This window comes from Schistocerca serialis, chromosome 6, assembly GCF_023864345.2.
Source record: "Schistocerca serialis cubense isolate TAMUIC-IGC-003099 chromosome 6, iqSchSeri2.2, whole genome shotgun sequence".
Lineage (NCBI taxonomy): Eukaryota > Metazoa > Arthropoda > Insecta > Orthoptera > Acrididae > Schistocerca > Schistocerca serialis.
The window spans coordinates 591,236,564-591,261,110 of record NC_064643.1 but is presented as its reverse complement, the minus strand read 5'-3'; the positions used below and the strand labels follow the sequence as shown (position 1 = coordinate 591,261,110).

Here is a 24,547-nt window from a genome sequence, read left to right as displayed (position 1 = left end):
TTACTTTTCCTCAACAGAAGTAGTCAACACCAGAAATATTTTCCGAATTTTGGATATGTTAATGTTGTCTCGGCTGTTTTTCTAAAAACATTCATATGATTTTGTACACAATGTGTTGTATTTCAACCTAAAATTTATGAAAAGGAATTACTTTATTTTTGTTGTTGCAATCGATATGTACTAGCTCTGAATGTAGAGATAATTTTTTTTTAATTATAAAATATTTGGCATACTTAAAATTTCTATTATTAATTACATAATCTAGTACTGTTTATTATGTTTGTTCCTGGATTCATTTATAAAATAATAATCTGATAGAAATTCATTTGTCAAGAAAAATTGTAAACCCTTTGGAATATTGTTATTACCGCAGAGTGAAGTAGTAATCAGCATGCCTCTGATGTGATCGGACATATTTTTGTAGTTTGGATGAACAATGTTATTTTGGTTTTGTTAAAATGAAAATTCAACACACAGTATACAGTAAAATGTGATGCAAATAAACATCGAAAAAACAAAAAGTCAGCACAGACATTCTTCAAATTTGTTTAGATCAATTGGACTATGAGAACTTAAAATGTGAAAATTTCAGCTCCAATAATCATTCCCCTAGACATGAAGAATGGGAGCCAACTATGACAGAAAAGATAAGTAAAAAGTTTATTGTCATTCTTACTCCTCCTGAATCTCATGCAAAGACTTCACCATCATAGACTGTAGCGACAACAAAGAAGGGAGGGGTAGATTACAATACAAATACATAAAAAGACCAAGTGTAAATTTTAATTGTCATAATGCAAGGCACAACCAGTAGCGGTGCCACTAAGAACAAAAGTTTACTGACCTAAATTCAGATAAATGACAAACATAGGAACAGTGCAATAAGCAGTGGAACACAATCTGAGAAGTAGTGCCAGCTGCACTGTCTTTATGTACAAGAGGACTCCAGCAGGTGGCGCGGAAGATGTGGCACCATGCATGCTAGTCTTGTGACCCACTGCAAATGGCCTCTGGTGGCTGGCTGGTGCAGCTGCCATTGATGGCCTGGTGCTGCAGTGCATATCCAGGTGTTGTGTGCGGGGTTATAGTATTAACAAACAGGGATGGTGCACGCAGAATAAAATCAGGATTGCAAGAGGTCACAATATTTTGAAACACACACACACACACAAATGGAGTCAGCACCTTCTAAGGCCGCTCCAGAACAAAACATTCTTTTTTTTGAAGAGAAATAATTTCTTTCACAAGCCTTTCAATAATCTTTTCAAATCGGAGCCAAGGAACTGAAAAGCAGTAACAGACATTTACAATTACCCCGCACCAAGTAAGGAAACAATATTTATGCATGTCTTGCATGTTTGTGATATATTTCACTGGTGAATGAATTTTATGTTGCAATTGACACATAACACCTAAATAAGTACATTCTGGTGCATTATACTCTATCTGAAAGCACAGTGTCTTAAGCATGATACAAATTGATTAAAAGGCTTAGTTTTATACAATGGGTAATATCTAATTTGATCCCATAATGTTTTAACTGTTTCACTAAGACTGTTGATAATATGAAGATCCAACATAAATGTGAATAAAGATACGTAAAGAACATTGTTATCACCTTAGTAAGCTCTGTAACCAATTGTCGCTGTTGCTTTTGCAGGACCTCTGCACCACTTGTGTCATCCACAAGAGACTGTGAAGCTAGCTCAGCTTCCAATTCTTGTTTTCGGGCAAGCAAATTAGTGTAATGCCATTGGATTTCCTCTTCAGTTTCCTTCAGTTCCTCTTCCTCTCTCTGCCTCTAGCAAATAAAAATCAGTAATCTTGCATCACCTTCAATATCACATAAGAGCGTGATTTGCTAGAAAGTGTATAAGATATTTACATGATGAAAATTATGAGCAATGTACACATAAAAAATATTATGAAGACAGAGATTGGAAAATTATTCTTCATGCTGAATTATATTCTATTTGCACACATTCTATTTGTCTAAAAAATGAATTACATCATTTTTAGTGTTTCCAATGTCTTTATGAACACACAAAATATTGCCTGTCTCAGCAGAGTATGCCTCCATTTACACATATATAAAATGTTCTACAATACAAAATATTCTATATTAAGCAAGTCCCAGAACCTTCCAGAAATCACAAATGTCAAATGATAAATAAGGACAAGAGGACGAAATTGAACTGATCTGGAAGTTACCAACCAGCAACTATAAATACTACACCATGGCAGACAAGAAAGATTACATGGAATTGCTTCCCCTCCCAACAAATCAGCAAATCCCTGTTTGGGAGATGACTATATCTTCATAGATCAGGACAAAGTCAGTAGTTCTTGCATGGCAACACTGATGGATCCCGATGTTCTGTTCATGATGTTAGATCTTCATGGTCACTGCCAAGATCAACTGGAGTTGTTCTGTCAAAATATCGTGACTGTTGGGTAGGTCTTAATGTTCCTTGTATCAGAAGCCCCTACCATCAATCTGTGCCTCAGGGCTATGATAAGAGCATCATGTGAAAGACATGAACAGTGTCTCAGTGGTTATGTCTCCACAATATAGGACAACCGTCCTTAGCTTTGTAGTTAATATATGTGTGTGAACACACGGGACACCAGTGGTACAACCAAACAGATGATTGTGAATTGTCAATGGTGAAGACATCAACATATGGAGGCAATGCGTGCCAGAAAGACTTTGATCTGATCAAAGTTATGTTTGGTTTGGGGGGCACTCAACTGCGTCGTCATCAGCACCCATATAAAGTCACAATTTTTTCGTAGTCCAATTTCTTCACAATCCGATCTAGTCACTGTCATGAATGACGATGAGGATGAAATGATGAGGACAACACAAACACCCAGTCCTCGGGCAGAGAAAAATCTCCATCCCGGCCGGGAATTGAATCCGGGACCCTGTGATCCAGAGGCAGCAATGCTAGTCACTAGGCCACGAGCTGCAGACCCTGATAAAAGTGACAGCATATGTTGAGGGGGCAGTGCAGTAACATGAGGCAATAATTTATTTGCCAGAGTGAACTTCAATGAGTGTGGTCTGTGTAGAAGACGTCCGTGGCACAATGGGGGCTGTAGGTCGGCAGGAACACAGGGTACAAACCCATTTCAAGCCATTGTTGAAGTTGATTTAGACAGAGGTGCAATCACAGAGCCCAGCATTGTTGTGCAAATATCTTGTCATGAAGAGGCACAGAAGTTGTCAGTAGTAGTTGAGGGTGATTTTGGCAACTGAAAGTGGTTGAAAAGGCATTGTGTTGCATTCTGTTCCTCTAATGTGTTCTGGGTATGGCATTGTAGAGCACCATCCACTCATGGTAGTGTGTGGTAGTCTAAAGTATAACCAGGTGAATGTGGCCAGTGAGGTTGCTGTTTTTGTATGAAGGCCAGCAGCAAGTGGCGGTCGAGCTGTGTGCCAATGAGTCATGCATAAGAGTTGTGGTGACAGTGTGCTGTCTGCCGGATGGGCATGCACAATGATAACAGCATCGGAGTAGGCGAGTGGCGAGGAGGAGCATGGTGCAATGATGTGTGCAGGGCTGGTGACAGTGTGGGTACTGGGTATGCAGGGAATGGGTACGGACGGATGTCAGATGGGTGTAACTGGGGCTGTGCATGTGCTCCCATTCTCATTGTCACATTGTTTGTGTGTTAAGACTATGACCTGCTCATGCACCATGCTTAGGGTGGTAGATTTGACATTATTATGTTGTGGGAGCATTGTGTTCTTTGTATGGAGTGCATCTGATGTTGTACAGCAGTTGGTCTAGCATTGGTGGAGCACCAAGAGCTCATCAGCTGAGAAACACACTCCTTCGGTGTGTCAGTGGGTGTACGATTGTCCGCTTGTTGTTTGTCTTCAACAGTCGCTATACCAGTTAGTCTTCAACAGTCGCTGTACCAGTTAGCGGTGGGGGTGCAACGGCAAAAGGTCCTGGGATGCAGCAGCCCTTATCAAAGTGCATGAACACAGTATGTTGTACGACTGGGGACAAGGGGAAGTTGTGTAAAAAGTCCATCCCTATGTTCTTAACAGAAAATGTCCATGTGAGGCAGTGACACGGTGATTGTTGCAGAGTCTGGGTCATGCATCCATGCACTGCGATGAACGAACTGGCAGTGTCTTTCAGTTGCAATACTGCAGGTTCATCCTTTGTCAATGAGCCATTGAGTGGTAGGGGATGAATGTTGAAACTGATGTCCACTGAATGGTGGTGTATCTGAGACGATGAGGAAGATGGTGAGGTTGAAAGCCTGATTCTTGGAAGTGGGACCAGATGAGGTGGAAGCCCTATGGAATAACTGTCAGAGTCCAACTCAATGAGGTCACATTCATGGGCACAACAGAGGAGTGATGACCAGTAGCAGTCTTTGTCAGTGGATTGAGAGAAGATTCGCTGCCATGCAGAGTGTTGAGGAGACAATTGTAATCTTCTCAAATAGGTGAACTTGTTATGTCCACTATCAAGTAGGCATGAGATAGCTGACAGTTGCATACAGTGTTGGGGAACTGGATTTGTACAGATACAGTGGCATGTGGTGCATGGTTGCTTGGTGCGACACAGTGAGCTGGTCCTGCACAGGCATGAGCACAGTGTGCTTGGCTGTGTTCTGGGCTGAGTGAGGAAGCAGGGATTTGTTGATATCACACAACATCCGTCGTTCCACCAGCACAATGATGTCCGAAATGAAAGTGGTCAGGTGATGTCAGTCAGGCTTGACCACTGTGTGGAAGTAAGCATGTTCAAGCTGGTATTGCGGCCCTTGGCGGCCAGCACTGTTGTCCATGGTATGAAAGCACTGTCGGTGTTAAGTGAGATGTTCTTGATGTAACTATTTGTCTACTTGGGTGCTGATGCGATGATGTTGCTAATCACATTGGTATGTTTGTTCAGACTGCTGATGAGCATGATGTATTTTGCAGTGTTATTAGTGATGTCGAGTCGTGAGAATGCTGTACACTATCGCAAATCATTCAAAGGGCTGTTCCGAGCAAAATGATGGAAATTTGGGTAGAGCACTAAATCATGTAGAAGTGATCGTTGTGGTAGATCATGCACGGTTTCTGTGGGAGAGATTGTCACAGTAACATGGGAGAATGTCCCTTGTCCATTCATAGCTAACACTTGGTTCAAGAATCATGAAAGAAGGTTGTATACATGGAAGAATCCTGGAGATATTAGAAGGTATCAGATAGATTATATAATGGTAAGACAGAGATTTAGGAACCAGGTTTTAAATTGTAAGACATTTCCAGGGGCAGATGTGGATTCTGACCACAATCTATTGGTTATGACCTGTAGATTAAAACTGAAGAAACTGCAAAAAGGTGGCAATTTAAGGAGATGGGACCTGGATAAACTGACTAAACCAGAGGTTGTACAGAGTTTCAGGGAGAGCATAAGGGAACAATTGACAGGAATGGGGGAAACAAATACAGTAGAAGAAGAATGGGTAGCTTTGAGGGATGAAGTAGTGAAGGCAGCAGAGGATCAAGTAGGTAAAAAGATGAGGGCTAGTAGAAATGCTTGGGTAACAGAAGAAATATTGAATTTAATTGATGAAAGGAGAAAATATAAAAATGCAGTAAATGAAGAAGGCAAAAAGGAATACAAACGTCTCAAAAATGAGATCGACAGGAAGTGCAAAATGGCTAAGCAGGGATGGCTAGAGGACAATTGTAAGGTGTAGAGGCTTATCTCACTAGGGGTAAGATAGATACTGTCTACAGGAAAATTAAAGAGACCTATGGAGAAAAGAGAACCACTTGTATGAATATCAAGAGCTCAGATGGAAACCCAGTTCTAAGCAAAGAAGGGAAAGCAGAAAGGTGGAAGGAGTATATAGAGGGTCTATACAAGGGCGATGTACTTGAGAACAATATTATTGAAATGGAAGAGGATGTAGATGAAGATGAAATGGGAGATATAATACTGCGTGAAGAGTTTGACAGAGCACTGAAAGACCTGAGTCGAAACAAGGCCCCGGGCATAGACAACATTCCATTAGAACTACTGACAGCCTTGTGAGAGCCAGTCCTGACAAAACTCTACCATCTGGTGAGCAAGATGTATGAAACAGGCGAAATACCCTCAGACTTCAAGAAGAATATAATAATTCCAATCCTCAAGAAAGCAGGTGTTGACAGATGAGAAAATTACCAAACTATCAGTTTAATAAGTCACGGCTGCAAAATACTAACGCGAATTCTTTACATACGAATGGAAAAACTAGTAGAAGCCGACCTCGGGGAAGATCAGTTTGGATTCCGTAGAAATATCGGAACACATGAGGCAATACTGACCCTACGACTTATCTTAGAAGCTAGATTAAGGAAAGGCAAACCTACGTTTCTAGCATTTGTAGACTTAGAGAAAGCTTTTGACAATGTTGACTGAAATACGCTCTTTCAAATTCTGAAGGTGGCAGGGGTAAAATACAGGGAGCGAAAGGCTATTTTCAATTTGTACACAAACCAGATGGCAGTTATAAGAGTCAAGGGACATCAAATGGAAGCAGTGGTTGGGAAGGGAGTGAGACAGGGTTGTAGTCTGTCCCCGATGTTATTCAATCTGTAGATTGAGCAAGCAGTAAAGGAAACAAAAGAAAAATTTGGAGTAGGTATTATAATCCATGGAGAAGAAATAAAAACTTTGAGGTTCGCCGATGGCATTGTAATTCTGTCAGAGACAGCAAAGGACTTGGAAGAGTGGTTGAACGGAATGGATAGTGTCTTGAAAGGAGGATATAAGATGAACATCAACAAAAGCAAAACGAGGATAATGGAATGTAGTCGAATTAAATCGGGTGATGCTGAGGGAATTAGATTAGGAAATGAGACACTTAAAGTAGTAAAGGAATTTTGCTATTTGGGGAGCAAAATAACTGATGATGGTCGAAGTAGAGAGGATATAAAATGTAGACTGGTAATGGCAAGGAAAGCATTTCTGAAGAAGAGAAATTTATTAACATCAAGTCTAGATTTAAGTGTCAGGAAGTCGTTTCTGAAAGTATTTGTATGGAGTGTAGCCATGTATGGAAGTGAAACATGGACGATAAATAATTTAGACAAGAAGAGAATAGAAGCTTTCGAAATGTGGTGCTACAGAAGAATGCTGAAGATTAGATGGGTAGATCACACTACTAATGAGGAGGTATTGAACAGGATTAGGGAGAAGAGAAGTTTGTGGCACAACTTGACTAGAAGAAGGGATCGGTTGGTTGGACATGTGTTGAGGCACCAAGGGATCACCAATTTAGTATTGGAGGGCAGCGTGGAGGGTAAAAATCGTAGAGGGAGACCAAGAGATGAATACACTAAGCAGATTCAGAAGGATGTAGGTTGTGGTAGGTAGTGGGAGATGAAGAAGCTTGCACAGGATAGAGTAGCATGGAGAGCTACATCTAACCAGTCTCAGGACTGAAGACCACAACAACAACAACAACAACATCGCTAATCATTCAAAGGGCTGTTCCGAGCAAGACGGCAAGAGCTGACAAGTGTGAGAATTATCGCACAATCAGCTTAACAGCTCATGCATCGAAGCTGCTTACAAGAATAATATACAGAAGAATGGAAAAGAAAATTGAGAATGCGCTAGGTAACGATCAGTTTGGCTTTAGGAAAAGTAAAGGGACAAGAGAGGCAATTCTGACATTACGGCTAATAATGGAAGCAAGGCTAAAGAAAAATCAAGACACTTTCATAGGATTTGTCGACCTGGAAAAAGCGTTCGACAATATAAATGGTGCAAGCTGTTCGAGATTCTGAAAAAAGTAGGGGTAAGCTATAGGGAGAGACGGGTCATATACAATATGTACAACAACCAAGAGGGAATAATAAGAGTGGACGATCAAGAACGAAGTGCTCGTATTAAGAAGGGTGTAAGACAAGGCTGCAGCCTTTCACCCCTACTCTTCAATCTGTACATTGAGGAAGCAATGATGGAAATAAAAGAAAGGTTCAGGAGTGGAATGAAAATACAAGGTGAAAGGATATCAATGATAGGATAGCAATGTCATCAGCGAATCGTGAGTGAAAGTGAAGAAGAATTAAATGATCTGCTGAATGGAATGAACAGTCTAATGAGTACACAGTATGGTTTAAGAGTAAATCGGAGAAAGACGAAGGTAATGAGAAGTAGTAGAAATGAGAACAGCGAGAAACTTAACATCAGGATTGATGGTCACGAAGTCAATGAAATTAAGGAATTCTGCTACCTAGGCAGTAAAATAACCAATGACGGACGGAGCAAGGAGGACATCAAAAGCAGACTCGCTATGGCAAAAAAGGCATTTCTGGCCAAGAGAAGTCTACTAATATCAAATACCGGCCTTAATTTGAGGAAGAAATTTCTGAGGATGTACGTCTGGAGCACAGCATTGTATGGTAATGAAACATGGACTGTGGGAAAACCGGAACAGAAGAGAATCGAAGCATTTGAGATGTGGTGCTATAGACGAATGTTGAAAATTAGGTGGACTGATAAGGTAAGGAATGAGGAGGTTCTACGCAGAATCAGAGAGGAAAGGAATATGTGGAAAACACTGATAAGGAGAAGGGACAGGGTGATAGGACATCTGCTAAGACATTAGGGAATGACTTCCATGGTACTAGAGGGAGCTGTAGAGGGCAAAAACTGTAGAGGAAGACAGAGATTGGAATACGTCAAGCAAATAATTGAGGACGTAGGTTGCAAGTGCTACTCTGAGATGAAGAGGTTATCACAGGAAAGGAATTCGTGGCGGGCCGCATCAAACCAGTCAGTAGACTGATGAAAAAAAAAAAAAAAAATTGGTTAAGGTGAAATATAAACTCTCAATCAGTACCTAGCATAATTAAATTTCATTGTAACACAAATTTTGATGTTACAGCATTTTTAAGTGTTAATTTTTTTATGAAACAATTGCAAGAAATTGTAACTACAAAGCTAACAACCCATTGTTGACTCATTTCTAATGTATTGTGGGTTGCAAGCCGTAATTATTACCTTAACAATCAGGGTGTCTGGTACATTCAAATAAACTCACTAACGTGTGCACTAACAATGAGAAACGTATTTGATGCCAGGTGTTCTTTTCGTGGTAGCCAAATCGAATCTGAAAACTGAATAAAGACCTACAAATAGTAGCACGTGAAACACGGCAATGGGGAAAAATATAGCTCTGAATGTACAGGTAAAGCTTAAGATTCCAGATGAAGTGGACTGTGGTATAAAGAAAATAGCAATTGCAGAGTGCTTTGGAATTCCCAAATCTATGGGAAAAAATAATTAATTCTGCTGCAACAGTTTCTGGAAACAAATGTAAATGACTTCATAGTGCTAAGTATGAAGACATTGAGACATAACTGCTTGAGTGGTTCAATTGTATGCATGCATCTAACATACCTTTAAGTGACCTTTTGAGTCAGTCATCAGTCTTCTGACTGGTTTGATGTGACCCACTACAAATTCCTCTCCTGTGACAACCTCTTCATTTCGGTGTAGCGCTTGCAACCTACATCCTCAATTATTTACTAGATTTATTCCAATCTCTGTCTTTCTCTACTGTTTTTGCCCTCTACAGCTCCCTCTAGTACCATGGAAGTCATTCCCTTGTCAGATGTCCTATCATCCTGCCCTTTCTCCTTGCAGAGTTTTCCACATATTCTGCGCAGAACCTTCTCATTCCTTACCTTATCAGTCCACCTAACTTTCAACATTCATCTGTAGCGCCACAACCCAAATGCTTAGATTCTCTTCTGTTCTGGTTTTCCCTCACTCCGTGTTTCACTAACATAAAATGCTGTGCTCCAAATGTACATTCTCACAAATTTCTTCCTCAAATGAAGGCCTACGTTTGATACTAGTAGACTTCTCTTGGCCTGGAATGCTCTTTTTGCCAGTGTTAGTCTCCTTTTGATGTCCTCGTTGCTCCATCCATCATTGGTTATTTTGCTGACTAGGCAGTAGAACTCCTTAGCTTACTTCATGGCCATTAATCCTGATATTAAGTTTCTCACTGTTCTCATTTCTGCTACTTCAATTACTTTCATCTTTCTCTGATTCGTTCTCAATCCATACTATGTACTCATCAGACTGTTCATTCCATTCAGCAGATCACATAATTCTTCTTCACTTTCACTCAGTAGAGCAATGTCATCAGAAAATCATATCATTGATTTCCTTTCACCTTGAACTTTAATTCCACTCCTGAACCATTCTTTCTTTTCCATCATTGCTTCTTTGCTGTAAAGATTGAACAGTAGGAGCAAAAGACTGTATCCCTGTCATACACCCTTTTCATTCAACCACTTTGTTCTTAGTTGTCCACTCTTATTATTCCCTCTTGACTCTTGTACATATTGTAGATTACCCATCTCTCCGTATAGCCCATCTCCATTTTTCTCAGAATTTCGAACATCTTGCATCATTTTACACTGTCTAACCCTTTTTCCAGGTCAACAAATCCTATGAATCTGTCTTGATTTTTCTTTAGTCTTGCTTCAAATTATCAACCACAACCTCAAAATTGCCTCTCTGGTGCCTTTAACTTTCCTAAAGCTAAACTGATCTTCATCGAACACAACCTCAATATCTTTTCCATTCTTTTGTATATTATTCTTGTCAGCAACTTGAATGCATGAGCTGTTAAGCTGATTGTACAACAATTCTCGCACTTGTCAGCTCTTGCAGTCTTCAGAATTGTGTAGATGATATTTTTCCAAAAGTCTGATAGTATGTCGTCAGACTCACACAATCTACACATCAATTGAATAGTCATATTGTTGCCACTTCTCCAATGATTTTAGAAATTCTGTTATCAATCTCTTCTGCCTTATATGATCTTAAGTCCAATCCAACTCTTTTAAATTCTGATTCTAATACTGGATCCCCTATCTCTTCTAAATCAATTTTTGTTTCTTCTTCTATCATATCAGTCAAATCTTCCCCCTCATAGAGGCCTACAGTGTACTCTTTCCATCCATCTGCTCTCTCCTCTGCATTTAACTGTGGAATTCTCATTGCACTCTTAATGTCACCACCCCTGCTTTTAATTTCACCAAAGGTTGTTTTGACTTTCCTATATGCAGAATCAGTCCTTCTGACAATCTTTTCTGTTTTGATTTCTTCACATTTTTCATGCAGCCATTTCATCTTAGCTTCCCTGCACTTCCTATTTATTTAATTTCTCAGTGACCTGTATTTCTGTATTTCTTAATTTCCCTGAACATTTTGGTATGTCCTTCTTTCATCGATTAAATGAAGTACTTCTTCTGTTACCCATGGTTTCTTTGCAGTTACCTTCTTTGTACCTACATTTTTTCTTTCCAACTTCTGTGATTGCCTTTTTTAGAGATTTTCATTCCTCTTCAACTGTACTGCCTATTGAGCTAATCTCTATTGCTGTATCTATAGCCTTAGAGAACTTCAAAAATATCTTGACATTCCTTAATAGTTTTGTATCCCATTTCGTTGCATATTGATTCTTCATGGCTTATCTCTTAAACTTCAGCCTACTCTTCATCAATACTACATTGTGATCTGAGTCTATATCTGCTTCTAGGCACTCCTTACAATTCAGTATCTGATTTCAAAATCTCCGTCTGACCATGGTGCAATTTAACTGAAATCTTCCTGTATCATCCAGACTTTTCCACTCCTCCACTTGTGATTTTTGAACAGAGTATTCGCTGTTACTAGCTGAAATTTATTACAGAACTCTATTGTCTTTCTCCTCTCTCATTCCTTGACCCAAATCCATATCCTCCTGTAACTGCTTCTTCTACTCCTTCCCTACAACTGCATTCCAGTCCCCTAATGCTCCAAGATTCAGCTGAAAGCAAATGGGAGTGCCAAAAATATAGGCATCTAAAGACACCAGTTGTTGTTCTGGTTGATTGTATTATTTCCAAAATAGACATTCAGTTTCATCTGTATAAATTTGCTGTGAAGCAAATTTTCCAAATCACATCCTGGTGATAAAATATGATAAGTGTCATGGTAGAGCATGCAGCTAACAACATGTAACAGTTGCCCTAGTATGTAATGCAAACAGCAGTGAGAAGTTTTGTCCCTGGGTTATCAGTAAGTAAGAGAAACTGCATTGTTTTAAACACGTGAATATTGACACTTTACCTTGCATCTACTCTCACCATAAGAAATCTTGGATTGACGGCATATCACTTTGCAAGTGGCTTCTTCATTGCAACAGTCAAATGGTTGCTCAAAACAATCATGTCCTCCTTACACTGCACAGATGTACAGCCCATAATGTACAGGATGTGAACATGATCAAGATTAAAGTCAGTTTTTTCCGCCAAACACGGCAAGCTGCCTTCAGTCTTTGGACCAACGTATCATTTCTCTCATGAAGAGAGCTTATCACAAGCGACTTGTAAGAGCTGCACTTCGTGCAGCTTAAAAAAATATTGCAACCACAAACTGAAATCTGCTTGATGCAATAAAAGCATTCGCTGCAGCCTGGAGCCAGGTGACACAGCAACACCAAAAATGTCCATGAGTTAGACAATGCCACTTCACCTGACAAATGGACAGTTGTGCAAGACAGGGATTAGTTTTGAGGAATTCATTAGTACTGACAACAGTGTTGCTGTATGTGCTTCTGTGGAATCTGATGCACCAAAAGCTGTGTCTGAGGTGCAAGGTGGGTCATCTGAAGAAAGTGAGGAGGTTACAGATACCATTCGACATACCTGTCAAGAGATATTTACAGCCTTGGACAGTTTAGAGTGATGTGCTTCAACATTCGACTTCACTGCTAGGTTTCTGGGTGCTATAGTTACAGTTTGTTGTGATATTACAAGGTATTTTCATTCCTGTGAATGTCAGTGAATCATGTTTGAATTTTTTCTAAGAAAATGGTGTAATTTGTGAGTACTTGTATTTTTAGTCAGGTGATAGTGTTATAAGTCTACAATAATGTAACTGTATTACACGTTACTGTACTACTCTACATATGTGCACACTAAAATGTGTGTTTTTCACTTGTTGTTGTTGTTGTGGTCTTCAGTCCTGAGACTGGTTTGATGCAGCTCTCCATGCTACTCTATCCTGTGCAAGCTTTTTCATCTCCCAGTACCTACTGCAACCTACATCCTTCTGAATCTGCTTAGTGTATTCATCTCTTGGTCTCCCTCTACGATTTTTACCCTCCACGCTGCCCTCCAATACTAAATTGGTGATCCCTTGATGCCTCAGAACATGTCCTACCAACCGATCCCTTCTTCTGGTCAAGTTGTGCCACAAACTTCTCTTCTCCCCAATCGTTTTTCACTTAACACGAATTTTTTTAACACAAACTCTAGATTTTTCAGTCCCTTCAGATTCATTTTAATAGGGTTATACTGTAAAGCTTTATTGGATGAATATTTACACAGTAAAAGATACACTTCCATTTTGCTTGGAAGCCTAGAACATACTTAAGTCTGTGGTCAAGTCACAGATATTCCACTTATCATACGTCAGCGATGTATATCACAGTGGATGTTCCCATATGCTTCTGTCACTGGCATTTCCTCCTATGGTGTCCATAGCATGACAGATTGGTACAGACCTGGACAATGCTACCTGCTTCTGATTCTTCACATCATCAATGATGCAATGTCAGTGTGTCATGGATTCTTGAGTACTGGTGTCCACAACTGAGCTGGAATTACAACTACTTCCATCCAATTGGGTCATAATTTCTTTTATACAATGTTTCATCTATTAACCTGATTCTGGACATGTAAGCAATCATTCTTACAGCACCATCCTGGTTTCATACTAGAACTGTGCATATCCTATAACCACTACCATCTGTGTCTAGTATTGTTTTGACCACTGATGACTACTAGAAAGAGAGGGACACTCAGTACAGAGCTCTGCAGGACCCCATTCTCTTGGATAAGGCGGGGGGGGGGGGGGGGGGGGGGGGGTTACTGTGAGAAGCACCAACTTGAACTTGGATTGTACAGCGCAGCAGGAATTTCTGGATAAATATTATGAGCAGACCCCGGAGACCCCAATTGTGTAAGGTAGCAAGGATGTGGTGTTGCCACGTGGTGTCAAAAGCCTTTTGCAAGTCGAAGAAGACAGGTATCAGGTGTTGATATTGGGCAAAAGCTGTTTGGATTGCAGACTCCTGGTAAACCAGATTATCAGTAGTGTAATGGCCTTAGCGAAAACCACACTGGGACAGAACCAGAAAACCCTGAGACTCCAGGAGGTGACATAGCTACCATGTTTTCAAGCATGTTAAAGACAACAATAGTGAGACTTATTGGGTGGTAACTGTCCATCTCTGGAGGATTCTTACCCGGTTTCAGCACTGGGACAATGATGCTTTCTCACCAGTAAGGTGGGAACTCGCTCTCACTCCAGATGTGGCAAGGATATGATGCTGCCAATCCACTGATAGGTGCTCAATCCTTTGGTTTGGATGTGGTCCTGTGGTCCAGCTCGGAGCTGCATCAGGGCAGTGGGCTCCGACACTGACAAATTCACCCACACTGAATGGAGCATTATATTCTTCCAGATGACATGTAGTAGAAGATAATCGCTTTTACTCCATGTACTGTTTTAGAACATGAAAGGCAGGTTGATAATTCTCAGACATTGAGGTTCAAGCATAATACAGAGCAAAATGTTCAGCAACAGCATCTGAGTCAGTGTAGACAGTGCCATTTAAGGTAGTACCAGGTACATCTGCAGGAGTCTGGTAACTGTACACACATCCAATTTTAGCCATAACTGCCAAGGAGAGGTACATGGCCCAATGATTAAAACGTGCTGTTCCCAGCATTCTTGGTTCCATCGTTTTATTAGGTGATGGACCATAGGGGGGCCACTTAATGGCAATGAGTTGCTCTATCAATGGGTGTTGTGTATGATGTTGGAGAGCCATCTACGGTCTCTAATGGCCTCTGCGATATCTGATGACCACCAAGATACTGTCTTCCATGGGGGAGGGCCCGAGAAACAGAGGATCATTAAATCAGCTGCCAAAAGAATGGCCTTTACTTGTATTCTGGACTACTTCACAATATCTCCATATGGCAGGGAGCCATGTGCAACAGCAATGGTGAAACCACTCATCAGCACTGCTGAGAGCCCATCTGGGCAGGCGTCCATGGGAGTGATGCTGAGGAAGGAACAGGAAGATTGGGAAGTAGCCATTACCACACAGGTCATTGTGAGCTCTCCAGTGGATGGATGGGAGAAGGTAAGGGCCACCAATGGCAAGGTCAATGACAGAGAAAGTTCTGCATGCCTCTCCTAAGAGGATTTGATGGCAGGGAGGGCTCCTCTGAATCGTTTCAGGTAAAGATGATCATCTCAGAGTCCAGTGACCAGCAGCCTGCGGCTCCTTCAGCCACTGGCTGGCGTCCGGTTGTAGAATAGCAGAAACCTTGGAAGGAAATGTCACAAGGCAAGAAATGCCAAAGGAAGGTGATTTGTCTCCAGCTGGGCCGTGGGGAACAATGTCCCTGGTGGATGGGGAGCCATCAATCCCAAAGTAGGTCTGATGGAAGCAACAAGAGGGGAGCATCGAACCATCAGGGGGCAGGCACAGTTGAGCAGCCCTGAGGGTCCACTGCAGCAGTTGTAACAGGCAGGATTACTGTCGCCAAAGGAGGTGACAGTTGTAACAGGCAGGATTACTGTCGCCAAAGGAGGTGACAGTTGTAACAGGCAGGATTACTGTCGCCAGTGACATCATAGCTGTAGACATGACGCTGTTTGCAATGCTGGATCCAACTCCTCATACTACTTCTTGGCCTCTTGGTAACCTAGTTTGTCCAGAGTCTTGTATTCTTGTACCTTCTTCTCTCTCTGGAAAACAGGTGGGTGGGGAGAATGGGGTTCCCAACAGTTGACATAGATGGGGGGGGGGGAGGGGGGGGGGCACAAGGAGCGTTCACATGCAGCGTTCATCCACAATCTCTACAGATGGGGCTAGGGCTGCTACGCAAAGACATGTTCTCGAATTTCAAGCACTGTATGTGGGATGGGGAGTGTGGGGGTGAGGGAGGCAGTGGCGGATGGTATAAGGTTTCACATCGTATTAGTATACCATCACCTTGACCTTTCCAGGCAATGAATTGCCCTCAAAGGCCAAGATGAAGGCGTAGGTAGTGACCCTAGTGACCCTATTGTCCTTTGGCCCCCCTATGTACATGATGGACAAAGTGTACACCCCATCACTCTGAGTTGGCGCATAACTCATCACTACGCTGAAAGAGCTGGTCTCAGTGGAAAATGATGCCCTGATTGAAAAATGTAATGCATCACTAACTCAAGGTATTTTTCCAGAGACACTAAAATATGCCGTTGTTAAACCACTCTTTAAGAAAGGTGATAGGAGAGATGTCAGTAACTACCAACCTATTTCACTGCTGACATCATCTTCCAAAATTTTTGAGAAGGTGGTGTATTCTACTACGATATCCTCAACAAATCACAGTCTGGGTTTCAGAAGGGTTGCTCTACTGAGAATGCCACTTACATGTTCACACACCAGATATTACAAGCATTAAATAACAAAATAGCACTGGTAGGTATTTTCTAAGACCTATCCAAGGCATTTGATTGTGTGAATCATCGTATACTCCTACATACATTGAAGATTTATGGGATTAATGGCATAGCCATGGATCATGTCATATCTATCCAAAAGAATGCAAAAAGTTGTCCTTAGTGGTAATTCAACCAACAGAATCCAGGAACATACTTCTGACTGGGGAGAAATCACATCTGGGGTTCCCCAAGGCTCAATCTTAGGTCAACTACTGTTTTTCATATATGTAAATGATCTACCCTCTGATGTACAACAAGCAGAATTAGTTCTTTCTGCAGATAACATCAGTATTGTAATCACTCCCAGTATACATACAGAAATGGAAGAAATGGTGAACAAATTTCTCAATAAATAATTGACTGGTTTTCTGCAAATGGCCTCACTATGAATTTCACAAAGACACATCATATTCAGTTCTGAACTTGTAGGGGTACGGCAGCAGTAATAAGTGTAACACATGGTGATGAAATAATACATAGGGTGGAAACTTAAAAATTCTTGAGTGTCCATATTGATGAAAATTTAAATTGCAAAAGAAAAACACATTTTGGAACTCCCTAAAACAACTTAGTTCAGCCATATTTGCACTTAGAGCCTTAGCAAATCTTGAGGAGAAAGAAATCAGTAAGTTGACATATTTCGCTTATTTTCATTCAGTAATGTCATATGGAATAATGTTCTGGGGTAACTCATCTTTAAGAAAGGTCTTCATTGCTCAAAAATGTGCTGTCAGAATAATATGTGGTGCTCACCTACAATCATCTTGTAGACATCTGTTTAAGGAGTTGGGCATTCTGACTACTGCTTCACAGTATATCTATTCCCTCATTAAGTTTGTTGTAAATAATCCACTATAGTTTAAAAGGAACAATGAGATACATAATTACAATACTAGAAGAAAAAATGACATTCATTACTCAACATTAAGGTTTCTTTAGCACAGAATGGGGTGCACAACGCCGCAACAAAAATTTTTGACCACTTACCCAGTGATACAAAATGTCTAACAGACAGCAAGCTAACATTTGAAAATAAACTGGAAAAGTTTCTCCTTGACAACTCCTTGTATTCCACAGAAGAATTTCTACTTCTGTAATGTGTAAAAGGTAGTGGGCAGGAATTGCTATCTCAATCTGTGTATCTTGCTTTCATTTTGGGAGGAGGGGGGAATAATAATAATAATAATAATAATAATAATAATAATAATAATAATAATATGGTGATGTTTAGAGTACAAATTGATTTCCACATCATGACTATTTATTGTGAAAATGATCCATGGGACATGAAAATAACTAACTAATTAACTAAGTAAGTAATTAATTAACTAGTGGAACTATAACCTTGCAGCACAGGCTAGGGACCCATGATAGCCAAGCATGTACTCACAAAAGAGTTGTAAGCCCCCCCTCCCCGGGGGTGAGCTTTATGCATAGCGGAACAATTATTATTTCATGAATAGTTATTGCTGCTAATCTGTTAGGATTTATCCCACACGGTAGGTATAGCAACACAAAGCCCTGTACAAAACATCTTAAATTTTGGCTAAACTAAAACATCAATAATGCATTTTCAATCATTTACAGTGAAGTGAAAGACTTCACAGCAGACAGTATTTGTCACTGAAGAGAGCTACACTCTACCGTATTCTATTAACTACTTACTTTTCGGGCTATATCCTTAACAAGACGATCCAATGCAGCTTGACGTTGCTGAGTTTGATGACGAAGTAGTTTCTCTCTAGCAGCTTCCAAGTGTTCTAGTTTCTGCATTTGTAGCTCATGACGAAGTGCAGCTAATTTCTGACGTTTTTCTGAAACTCTGTCTTCTTCCTCTTGTAGTATATCGTGATAAACCTCTTCTAGACCTGCAATTAAAACTGTAACTGACTTTTTTGTCCTGACACAGAATGAGTATTTTCATCCAATGTGTGTAATCCTGAACTGCCCACCACACACACACACACACACACACACACACACACTGGACAAGATGTTATTGTTGTTGGTGTTGTTATTTTCAGTCCTACAATTGCTTTGAGTCAGGTCTACTCACTAGCATAATATGTGCAAGCCTCTGCATAACTACTGCAATCTACATTCATCTCAAAACTGGCCTTGGTCCACCTCTGTAATTCTTGTCCCTCACACTCCTTTTTATCACCAAACTGATAATTCCTAGATACCACAGATTGTGTCCTATCAACTGATCTCTTCTTTTAGTCAACACAAATTTCTTTTTCCTCCAGTTCAATTCAATACGCCTCTCAGGGGCACCATCTTATCGTAGCATGGAAGTGTGACACTTGTTAATGCACATGCACCAACAAGTATAAGTAGTAGATTAGCTACTGCAGGTCCAACCTAGCTGGAAAGATCTCAGCATAGGAGCCACACAAAGTATGCCTCATGATAACCTGTCTTCCCTATTTTTCCATTCCTTACCTACCCATATTTTTCTATTCCACAGGACAGAGGAAGCTCTTGAGGTATAGTGAAACCTATGCTGCTTGGGGATAAAACCTTGATGACAAAACCTGCCAGCACAGGAACAATGAAGTGACAGCCCTGCTTCTGGGCTAACCCAACAAATCACCTTTAATGTGGGCAGGGGACACTTATCACTACAAGAGCCCTTAGAAATATGCCTCGGAATAGAACGGAACCCTACAAGTTAAAACGGCTAGACGATTTGGTTCACAATTTGGCACATGGAATATCAGAAGTCCACATACACCAGGAGCTGCCAAAATTGTGGTGTCCAAGCTAGAGGAATATAAAGTTGGCGTCACTGCGTTACACGAAACTAAGATGATGTAGGGAAGGAATTTTATATGAGGATAAATCAATAATCTTTTATGGATGCTGCAAAGAGAATGGAAGGCATGAACATGGGACAGGATTTGTGGTGAGCGACAGTTCAGAGAGGCAAGTGAAGGACTCCAGAGCAATACAATAAGTAAGATGATACTGTGTCTCACTATAATGCATGGAAGTGTAACAGTTGTTAATGCACATGCACCAACAAGTGTGTTGAGGAGGACAAAAGTAACTTTTCTGAGGAGCTAGAAAGAGCAGTGGGAAGCAGTGGTACAGGAAATATGAGGATCAATTTGGGATACTTCAACACCAAAGTGGAACAAGAAGACATGTATACACCAACAATCAGAAAAGAGACATATTGCAATGGAGTCTGTCTAATCCGTTTTGTACAAGACCACAACCTTGTAATAAGCTTGACGGCCTTACCCCACAAAAAATGCACAAAGGGACCTGGACTTCCTCAACTCTATCAATCAGATTGATCAAATGCTTACAGATCAGAGATAATGAAGTATATGAGAGGTGTTAGATCTTACAGAAGGGCTGATGCGAGTGCAAAACATTACTCAGTAATCACAAAACTACAACTGTAGCTGTGCTATAAAATAAAAAGGATCAACACGGGCAAGAGACAGTTTGTTGTTGAGAAGCTTAAGGACCTAGCATAACATCAGGAAGCATAACAAATCTGAAGTTCTGGCATCAAACAACAGTGATATTGATCAAAGGGAAGCTATCAGGTAGAAATTGTGCAGAAAAGTAGGAAGCAGTGAAGAACATAAAAAGAGAAAGAAACAGGATTCTGAGGGCAGAGAAACGTGATCAACATGACTAATGAAATGGAGGGGACAAACACAATTTTTGGCAGCATAAAAATGCTTCACATGGTAAAAGACGTAATGAATGATCAAAAAAATGAGGTATTAGTTATTGATGATAAGGATGAAAATACGCTTACTGAGAGAGAGAGAGAGAGAAGAAAAGATTAGAGGCAAGTGGAGGGAATATTCTGAGGAGTTGCTGAATGCTGAAGGTCCTGAAAATGTCTTCTTGAAAGGAAGAATTGCAGAAGGTGTAGAGGAAGAGAATTTTAATTGATTCAACAAGATGTACACTATGTAATCAAAAGTATCCGGACACCCCCAAAAACATGCATTTTTCATATTAGGTTCATTGTACTGCCACCTAATGCCAAGTACTCCATATCAGTGAGCTCAGTAGTCATTAGGCATTGTGAGAGAGTAGAATGGGGTGCTCCGCAGAATTCACGGACTTCAAATGTGGTCAGGTGACTGGGTTTCACTTATGTCATACATCTGTACATGAGATTTCCATACCCCTAAACATCTCTAGGCCCACTGTTTCCGATGTGATAGTGAAGTGGCAAAGTGAAGGGACATGTACAGCACAACAGCGTACAGGCTGACCTCGTCTGTTGACTGTCAGAGACCACCGACAGTTGAAGAGAGTCATAATGTGTAGTAAGGAGACATCTATCCAGACCATCTCACAGGAATTCCAAACTGTTTCAGGATCCATTGCAAGTACTATGACAGTTAGACGGTGTGACGAAGCAAGCTGGGATATTTTTACTTCCCCTCTTGTTTTGCCATCTGCCTCCTTAAATTCGTTTTTTCAATTTTAACTAATTACCATTAACATATGTGAGTATAATCTGCATTTTCATAAAAGAGAAAGGTTGGCCCTCAGTTTTAAGGAATATAACAGCAGATCTAATTTTGTGCATAGTTTTATGTATGTAACTGGTTTTGTAATTTATTTTGACTATCCCGTTAGTATCTTTTGTTATAGGGTGAAATCAGTAATTGTTTCATAACTTAAATTCTATTGTCTACATATAAACAAATATAAATTCTGTAGTAATTAAAAACATTTGGAGGAACAACTAATAGTATTCTTAAAGGATCTATTTGGCTCTATTCGAAAACATGTTAGCAAAGCCAGCTCTTAATTAATTCCAAAGAAATTAACAGTTATGTCCAAAGTATTGTTTGCACACTTATATTTGTTAATTTCATGATTTAAACAAATGAGCCTAACTCTTGTAGTAGAAGAAACTGTTAAAAAGACAGAATTTTTCAGTGTATTTAGTTAATTTAATACATTAAGTTTTAATTGTAATTTCTGTAAATTAAACTTCGAACAATGTGTAGTTTCAGCACCTATTATTGTGAGGATATATAAGGGCCCGATTTTTGCTCTCAAGTCAGTCAGTCCACGGCCGAGTTTCAGACGAGGAACCTGTACTGGTTAGATTAGCAACAATGCATCCATGAAATAAGTGAAACACAATTAGGCCATGTGTTAAAACAATGACAGTATCTGTGTTGTGACAGTGCCACGACATTCAAAAGTGCCGCTACGTTAGTACGCGAACACGGCGATAGAGGCGCTCCGCAGCTCGGCCGAGCGCGGGAGCGCCACCTGGTTATGAACGGCGCCGGCCGCATGTCACGGCCCGGCAGTCGAATGACAGATACGGAGTTAGTAACATGTAATCCGCTAGTGTTTCTACTTTTGTATCTCCACGCACTTTAGTAGTGATTAAAGGTTATAACACTTTTTGGCGACGAGGTCGGATATTTTTTTTCCTGCGTTGTGGACTTGTGTGTTCGTGTCGGGGCAGACATGGAACAGCTTATGCAAGCGCTTATTGAACAACAAACACAGCTGACGGCTGCTATTCAGGCGTTGTCGACGTCGCTTACTCATCGTCTGTCTTCCTCTTCTCCGCCTCCGTTCCCTCCTTATGACGAGGCCGCTGAAGACTGGGAGGATTATGAGAAGCGTTTGCGGCAACACTTCTTGGCTTTCGGCGTTGTCGACGCTCCTATGTGTAAGTCGTTATTTCTATCTTGGATTTCCCCACGGATCTATCAGCTGCTATCTCAGTTAGCCCCTCTGCGGGAACCTGCCTCTCTGTCCTTCCAAGAAATGTGTGACTTATTGTCTAACTATTACCGAAAAAACACCCATGTCGTTGCCGCCCGCGTGGCTTTTTACCGGTGTCGTAAACAGCCCCATCAATCTTACCGGGCTTGGGCGGCGGAACTCCACGGTCTGAGTCGGAAATGTCAGTTTGTCACGGACACTCATCATGAGTCTTACGCTGATTCAGTGGTTCGGGACGCTATTTTACGGCTGGCTCCTGATAAAGAAGTTCGGCAACGTGCCTTACAATTGCCAAACCCGTCGTTGTCGGAAGTTCTCAGCATCGCTCAATCCTTTGAAGTGTCTCACGCTGCTGGTGCGCAAATAGATGCGTGGTGTGATGTAGGCGCTGTCCAGACCACTTTCGACGCAGACAATGTGCCTGTTTCACAGGGAAACGACGATGTGGCGGCGGTCCACTCGCGTCAACAACGTCGCGTTGGGCCGCCACGCTCGCACCGAAAACAGCAACCACAGAAGCAGGTTCGTTCCGCCCTTCCTTCTTGTCCACGTTGTTTCATACAGCATGACAGAGCCGCGTGTCCAAAACGTTGGGCCACGTGTAATTCATGTAGGAAAAGAGGCCACATTGCTTCTGTGTGTCAGTCCCCTAAAGTTCCTGTCGACGAGGACGAGGCATCGGACATGGATGTTAACTGTGTGCTTTCTCAAACGAATAAGTTGTTTGTTACTGTTCGTGTTCTGGATAAAGACATTCGCATGCAAGTGGACACTGGCTCTGCAGTAACTCTCATTAATTCTCGCACGTATTTGGAGTTGGGCTCCCCTCCCTTGTCTCCCGTTACGCGAAATCTACGAACTTATAATAAGCAGAAAATTCCTATTGTTGGCCAGTTTGATGCTTCCACTGCCTACAAGTCTGTTGTTAGGCCCCTCACGTTTTATGTGGTAGATCATGCGGGCACTGAAAACCTGTTCGGTTATGATGCTTTCCAGTTGTTCGGGTTTTCCATTGATGATGATGTGCACCTCATATCTGAGGACATTCCGTATCCACAGCTGGATGGATTGTGTTCTGAATTCTCGTCCGTGTTCTCTGCTGGTCTGGGTCGTGCCAAGGAGTTTGAAGCCCACATTACTCTTAAACCTACGGCTCGCCCTAAGTTTTTCTGGGCACGCCCTATTCCAATGGCGTTGCGTGCGGCTGTCAAAGCTGAGATAGACAGGTTAACAGCTTCGGGGATTCTCCTTCCTGTTACCTCCAGCGAATGGGCATCGCCAATCGTGGTGGTTTCTAAACCAAACGGGAGTCTGCGATTGTGTGGTGATTTTAAAGCCACTGTCAACGCTCAAAGCCTCATTGACACTTATCCTCTTCCCCGTCCTGAGGAGTTATTTACCAAGCTCGCTGGGGGCCAGTTCTTTTCCAAACTTGACTTATCGGAGGCGTACCATCAGTTGCCGTTGGATGCATCTTCCAAGGAATTTCTCGTCATCAACACTCCTTGTGGGTTGTATCAGTACCAGCGGTTACCATTTGGCGTCGCTAGCGCGCCGGCCATTTTTCAGCGGTTTTTGGAACAGCTCACGGCTTCCGTTCCCGGCTGCATCAACTACCTGGATGACATTGTTGTCACGGGGGCCTCCACTGAGGAGCACCTTCGCAATTTGCGTTCACTGTTTCGGGTTCTGCATTCAGCAGGGTTGAAGTGCAATCTGGACAAGTCTCAGTTCTTCCAACCCTCCATTGTGTATCTTGGTTTCCACTTGTCCCGTGAGGGTATACGCCCTCTACGACAGCACGTTGCGGCCATTACCGCTCTACCCCGGCCGTCTACGGTCAAAGAACTTCAGGCGTTTCTAGGCAAGGTTGCTTATTATCACAAATTCATTCCCTCCGCGGCGGCGGTGGCTCATCCTCTGCATCAGCTGTTACGCACAAACGTTCCTTTCTGTTGGACCGCCGAGTGTGAGCAGGCTTTTGTCCGCCTGAAGGCTCATTTGCAGTCGGCGCCTTGTCTTGCCACATTCCGTCCGGGTCAGCACTTGGTTCTGGCGACTGAGGATGGGTCGGAACGACCCATCGCCTACGCTTCCAAGACCCTCAACGATGCCCAACGGCGTTACTCTCAAATAGAAAAGGAGGCGCTCGCTATCATTTATGCTCTGAAAAAGTTCAGCGTTTTTTTGTATGGTTCTAAGTTTCACCTCATCACCGACCA

General features: G+C 41.6%; 1 protein-coding gene across 2 annotated transcripts in view; it reads right to left on the bottom strand.

Annotated features, from left to right (window-relative positions):
- LOC126483671 (TBC1 domain family member 31) overlaps positions 1–24,547 on the bottom strand; it is a 269,516-nt gene that overhangs the window by 44,573 nt on the left and 200,396 nt on the right. For both annotated transcript variants that reach the window (XM_050106735.1, XM_050106734.1), the window contains exons 16-17: positions 18,255–18,457; positions 1,619–1,801 (exon numbers count right to left, since the gene is read on the bottom strand). In XM_050106735.1, the coding sequence (XP_049962692.1) occupies positions 1,619–1,801; positions 18,255–18,457 (386 nt within the window). The remainder of the gene's footprint in view (positions 1–1,618; positions 1,802–18,254; positions 18,458–24,547) is intronic.